The sequence below is a fragment of the Emiliania huxleyi genome (genome assembly GCF_000372725.1).
Source record: "Emiliania huxleyi CCMP1516 unplaced genomic scaffold EMIHUscaffold_419, whole genome shotgun sequence".
In the NCBI taxonomy this organism is placed as follows: domain Eukaryota; phylum Haptophyta; order Isochrysidales; family Noelaerhabdaceae; genus Emiliania; species Emiliania huxleyi.
In genome coordinates, this window is record NW_005198837.1 from 2,428 (window position 1) to 8,638 (window position 6,211).

Genomic DNA, 6,211 nt, shown 5'->3' on the forward strand with positions numbered 1-6,211 from the left:
GTCATAATAGCCGCACGTTTGCACTCGCCGTGCCTTGCCATCTCCGAGCCGCGCCCCCTCCTTCAGTGTTGGGGCGAAACAATCGGGTGCCGAACTCGGCGTCGACAGCTTTGGCTGGACATCTTTACCATTTTGGCGAGAAACGCATAAGCCGCCCCAGCGAAATGGCCGATACGGCTCGGGATAGCGCGAGAGGAGTGGGGGGCGCGCGCTAAGCACTGGGTGCAATCTTCCCGCACACCCCGATTTTCCCCCGACTGACCCGCTCGGAGGTGCCGGTGTTATCGACGAGGACGCGGTCGAAGGAGCAGCACTGGTTGACGCACGGCGCCGAGTCCTCCTTCACGCATGGCGCCTCCTCCCCCTCAGCCGCCTTCGTCACCGCCTCGGTCGGCTTCCAGCCCTGCGAGAGCACATCCATGACCGGTGGCACGAACTGGGTTTTGCGGCTAGTCAGGTTGCCGATGTCCATCAGCGTGTCGTCGATCTTGAGCTTGATACTCGCGTGCAGCTCTGAGAACTGGTCCGCACTGCACGCGGCGGTGGTCGTGTCGATCTTGAACGCCTCCCGCGCCAGCGCAACCTCCTTGTGGCCGCAAAGGAGAAGCCACGTGTTCATCTTTGTGATGTCGACCACCGAGAGGAAGACAAAATCGTAGTCCTTGTCCTTCTTTAGTACTCGGAGCTCGAGCAGCAGGTCGCCGGCGGACTTCATCACCTCGTCCACGGACGTCACCTCAATGGTCGCCCAGCCAAAGGTCAGCCCGCCCGCCTTGAATGACTTCTGGTCGCCGCGGATCATCTCGTACGCCCCAAGCGAGACAAACCACTTTGTCTTGGCACGGAACATGTCCTGGGCGAGGACGTTGGGATGGTTCACCTTGCCAAGGAAGCAGAGCATCGTCGCCATCAGCTTGTCGGCGTCGGTCACGGTCGGCGAGGTGAGGTTGATGGTGTCGGACAGAATGCCGCATAGCAGGACCTTGGCCACCTCGGTTGGCATCGGCTTCCCCAGCCGCACATAGTAATGCGCCACAATGGAGCAGGCCGACCCCCACGGCCGGATGTCGATGAAGCAGGGGCCGGCGGTCTCGAAATTGGCCGAGAGCGCGTGGTGGTCGATGACGCCGCAGATGCGGCTGCGCATTGTCTTGGTCGTCTTGGGGTCGACGGACGCGGGGTCTGATGGGAACGCCACCTTGCCGATGCACGCGGGGCTCTGGCCAGGCTCGTTGTGGTCCACCAGCACAATGCCGCGCACCTTGCCTGCACACGTGTCCTCTATCTTGTCCTCGATGAACGGGAGCTGCTTGAAGCCGGCAAAGTCGCAGGCAAAACTGATCTCGCCGTTCACCTCCTTCTCGCTGCAGCACGCCACGCCGTCGAAGAGCTCGGCAGCGGCGATCGCCGACGCCACCGAGTCCAGGTCCGTCATGGTGTGGCCCACAAAGATGCAGTTTTTGAGCGCGGTGGGAAAGCACTGGGCCTCCGTGTATGAGGTGGGGTGCTGCAGCGGGTCGAGTCCCGCCGACACCTCGTCCGCACGCGCCTTGATCGCGTCTGCGAGGGCGCGAGCCTGCGCGCGATTGCTATCGAGCGCCTCGTCAAGCGGCAGCACTCCAGTCGCTTGGTAGTCGGGGCTGTGCTCCTGGCCGGTGTCAATCGAGGACTTGTTCAATCCGAGGAAGCCCGTGTCATCGCCCGGAATGCTGATGCGGGAGCCGGGCCTGGACGACACCATTCCGCCCGGGCACAGAGGCGGCTCGTTCCAGGTCTCCCGGCCGGGTGGCGACGGGACGGACGTTAGTTGCGTCGGGTTCAGCTCCCTGTTTGTTGTCTCGGGCACATTGCGACGTTAGCGAACATATGTCTACTGGGAGCCAAAGTCGGCTGGTACACACCCACGCCGTGACGTCGTGGTTTCAGAACACTCACTGACTCACAAAACTAAAATTAGATATTCTTACCTTCTTGCCCCCCTCCGAGACTGGAGACACCCACACCCCAGTATCAGACCAGGGGGACTGCCCCCCGCCCCCGCTTGCCCTGCCTGCGCAGGATAGCGTGCCCCGAGACGGCGACACTTAGCGAGGGTCACTGCGCAAGGAGGGGGTGCGTCCATGCGGTCTTTGTGCAGGGTATCTTTGTGGGGGTGGTCGGCGGCTAGCCGGGGTCGTCCTCCCGATGGGGACTAGCAGTGAGTGAGTATTCTGATACGCTACAGCGGGGCGGCCGCCCTCTCCAGGTAGGTTTGCCGCTCAACGGCGTCAACCCGTCCAACTCGTAGAAAGGAACGCTGATCACCCTCCAGCCAGCCGCCGCGAGGAGGCGCCGCTTGAGCAGCGTTGGCCCGTTAGGCTTGCGCACGCCCCGGTCGTCGGGCAGGAGGAAGTGAGACGACCGACCAGGTGCAGCCGATTGATCGCGGCATGGGGCAGATCAAAGTCTACCTTGGGCAGCTGCTCGATGAGTGGCTCGACGACGAGGACAACCTCGAGAAGTGGGAGTCGAACACGCTGACGGCCTCGGACCGCCGCATCCTCCTCGCCCACTGGTTCTACAAGGCCTCCATGAAGGCGCTCCAGGGCGAGGCCAAGCGCAAGTACTTCGAGCACGCCGGCGCCCTGCTCACAGCCGACGGCACGGACGACGACCTGCTCATCAAGCTGGAGGGCGCCCCCGCCGGCTACAAGGTGGTGATCCCGCAGCTTACTTAATATTTTATTTTCTCACGGAAACACGCTCGGCCCGGCTGACCTGAGTGCCGGCCGGGGCTAAGAAACCACGGCGCGGGCTGGGGGAGGAGGGTGGAAAGGCTTAGAAACGGCGGCGTGGCGCCGGATCCTGTTTTCTTAATTAATGCCCGAAACAGACTGTAGCCAGCTCTCCTAGCCGAGTTGTCTGTAGGACCTAGCCTCCAACAACGCCCCGGTGCAAGGGGCGGCCTCGGAGGGATTGCTCACAATCGCTCCACGCCACGCCGCGCCTATTCCGAGCTTTGCTGAGGCCCGCGCGTTCCCGAACAATTTTCATGCAATGCCGTTCCACTTTCCAGTGCGCTTGCACGATACATACACATACACATACATGTCTCCGGTGCCGTCCCTGAGCCGCTCGCTCAGCTTCCGGCGGGGTCGGCCTACTTGCGGCTCAGTGGTGCCTGTTGATCACGAGGCAAAGACAATCTCCATAATTGATTCGAAAAAGGTGACAGAGTTCGGCACAACGAAGCTTTCTGTTCTGTCTGCGCTCAATCATTCGGCGTCGCTCAAGGTGTTTCAAGGGTCACGCGCGGCGAGCTCTTTAGTAGCCCTAGTCGACTCCTCTTGCCGGCCGGCCGCCGATCGCAGGCTCGGCTCGCCGAGGGGTACAACGTCAATGCACGCGACGCCGATGGCGACCGGACGCCGCTGCATTGGGCTGCCGTGCGTGGGCACACAAGGTGTGCTGCGTATCTTCTTGATGCTGGCGCGTCGCTCGATGCTCTCGACAGCCATGGCCGGACGCCCGCCGATCTCGCGGAGAGCAGCAAACAGGTGGAGATGTTGACGCTGCTTAGCTCGCAACGAACGAGGCTCACGGAGATGGGCGGAACAGTCCATCGGTGATAGTTTAGAGCGTGGACTTCGGCCGCCGGAGTAGCAAGGAAGGCCACTCGGCGCGTAGTACGACGGTGGGTCTCGGTGCCCGCGCGCGGAGGCGATACCAGTGTACAGTTTCGTGGCGCCTTTGCACTTTGGCGTATGCGGTATCGGGCCAAAGAGGAAAGTGTGTCTGCTCTTTGCTTTCTTCTACTCCCTACTATCATCTCGTTCCCGTCCTACCAGAGAACCTACCCCGGCATGGTGCCCGGCTGCTATCGTATGTGCAAAAAAGACCCTTTTCAGGTTTACGGCTTTAGCCTATATAAAGTAGGAACGTGTCAAGAGACCGACGTGACGTACACAGTGACACATCACAGAGGACACATATTCTCCCACCCGCCGGGCCGCCAAAACGCTCTCGACGAGAGCCACAAGAAACCGTCCGCACAGCAAGCCGGTCGGTCGAACACGTTGCTCGCTCGATGCCGGCGAGCGCATGTCGCACGGTAGATGGTGGCGTGGCTAACATCACCGATGACGGCGGTGTGGGGCCACGGCGAGCCTCCGCGAGAAAGGTCAGCAATCTACCCAACGGTGTTGGGGTTGCAATATCCGCCCTGAAGTCCTTCGACACGAATGGCGAGGATACGATGGGGGCAGTACCTAGCCGCATACTTGCCATCGGGAAGAGCGGGATCGGATTTCCTACTCAACAACAAGCTATGGCCACACCCACAGTCAGAGCCCGCTGCGTAGTATTGGGAACCCCGCGTGTAGTAGCCTCGGCCGCTGTCCGTGATCATGCACGAAGTGGCCCACTTGCCCATCTTGATCACTTCTATTAGGGCCACGCTCAATTTGGCGACGACCGCGTCGTGGCGGGAGGTTCTCACCGCTCCTGCACATGCTCACGCACACTAGCATGATCGTGTCGCTCCCTCGCTTCTCTCTCTCATACGTGACATGATCTTGTGGCTCCCTCCTCTCATACGTAGCATGGTCTTGTGGCTCCCTCGCTTCTATCTCATAGTGGCATGTCCTCACGCACACGCACCATGCTCTCACGCACACCTGGGGGTATGCACAGTGCTCTCTGTACTTGCTCACTTGTTTGCGTGTGGCAGGCCCGGGCGGCGGCGGCGGCAAGAGACCGCTCCCCTCAGCCGCGCCGCCGGGCGCCGCGCCGGCCAGCTGCCCTAGAAGCGGAACATCTCCCCGTATCTCCCCGCATCTCCCCATATCTCCCGACATCTCCCCAGCGTAAAGGGTGTGGACCGTGAGTTGAGGAAATCGGGGGACGCGACCCACTTCGCCACAGACGGTCCCGCGCCTCGCCGCTATGACGGGGACACACCCCGCACCGTCCGCTGTGTCCCCGTCTTTGTCCGGAGTGAATACTCCAACGCACTCGTCGGTGACGGTGTCCCCCAACCTCCGCCGCGCTCCCTCGGCGAACCTCGACAGCGCCTTCGGTGGCATGCAGCTCTTTGCGACAGAAGCCTGGAGAGCAGCTCCTCTGCTGCTCACGCACTCTGCACCGTTGACACAGCCTACTGTGCGGCTGCCACAGCTGTGACAGCGATGGGCTCGCCCTCACTGGCCCTCAGTCACTTGTGCTGCGGCTTGTGTGAGCGACACTGCTCGGCGACTGCCGGCACACTGTGAGACCATGGGTGTGAGGTTAAACCACGCTACCAGCGCTTGGTCACATCGGCCCCGAGGTCAGATCCATCTACTCTGTTGATGACAAGACTTGTCTACTGGCTGGAGCCGAGCAGGAGGGCCCAGCGCACAACCCCTGGTCAACTCAGGGTCCACACACCCCGTAAAGCGAGTAAGGCCGCGAGCTATGCAGGTGATCAATTGTGCAGCATGGCACGGTCAGCAGCGCCGACAGGCTGTCGCAAGTCGTGATAGCATGGCCGCAACCGATTTCCCATGAAAACAAGAAAAATAAAAAAGAAAAAATCGGCGCATGCGTCGGGCTGGGGGACCCCTTCTCCCCCCCGCATGGGTACCCTCTAGGGCCCCCGCGCCCCCCCAGAGATCATACTCTTATCACAGATCACAAACGACGACACTTTTCAGGTCACGCCGGCGATGCAAAGCCGAGCACATCGAGAGCCTCCTCTGCGTGCGCCTCGGATGGGTCGATGCAGCACACCAGGGCTACGCGCGCCTCGGGCGAGAGCGCAGGCCGCAGCAGCCGCGTCAGGGTCGACCCGTCGTGTCGCGCCACTGTCGCCGCGCCTATCGTGTCGCGGCGGACGCATCGGGGTCCAGATCTTTGACAGCTGTCTGGCGGCCCCCCCCCCCCCCCCCCCGGCCCCGGTGCCGCCGCGCACACCTGGTGGCGGCCTGCCGAGCGGCGCGCGGCGCAACTCTGACACGATGCGCACCAGGGCGCTGAGCGACGCGTCCGCGTGCCGCGGATCCTGCGGGGTCGCCGGCCCCTGGGGGGGAGGGCCAACTAAGGACCAAGGCCTCTTGGCGAATGCGAATGAAGGTATTCCTGGTAGGCCCTTCTTTCTTCCCCCCCCTTCGTATTTTCTCCTCCTATAGACCTTTGGTTTACGCTCCCGTTTTTTTAGTTTCATCTCTCCAACGCCTTCCTCTTTTTTCCCCCC

General features: G+C 62.0%; 2 protein-coding genes across 2 annotated transcripts; both read right to left on the reverse strand.

The window, feature by feature from the left end:
* Positions 1 to 211: 211 nt before the first annotated feature.
* On the reverse strand, positions 212 to 1,866 carry EMIHUDRAFT_244377 (hypothetical protein; the record flags this gene model as incomplete). Its single annotated transcript, XM_005769502.1, has 2 exons — positions 212 to 1,727; positions 1,847 to 1,866. 2 exons carry the CDS (start codon positions 1,864 to 1,866, stop codon positions 212 to 214), a joined length of 1,536 nt encoding a protein of 511 aa, XP_005769559.1.
* A 3,807-nt stretch (positions 1,867 to 5,673) lies between these two features.
* Positions 5,674 to 6,181, reverse strand: EMIHUDRAFT_244379 (hypothetical protein; the record flags this gene model as incomplete). The annotated part of the gene is made up of 3 exons (XM_005769503.1): positions 5,674 to 5,834; positions 5,932 to 6,037; positions 6,149 to 6,181. 3 exons carry the CDS (start codon positions 6,179 to 6,181, stop codon positions 5,674 to 5,676), a joined length of 300 nt encoding a protein of 99 aa, XP_005769560.1.
* Between the last annotated feature and the right edge of the window lie 30 nt (positions 6,182 to 6,211).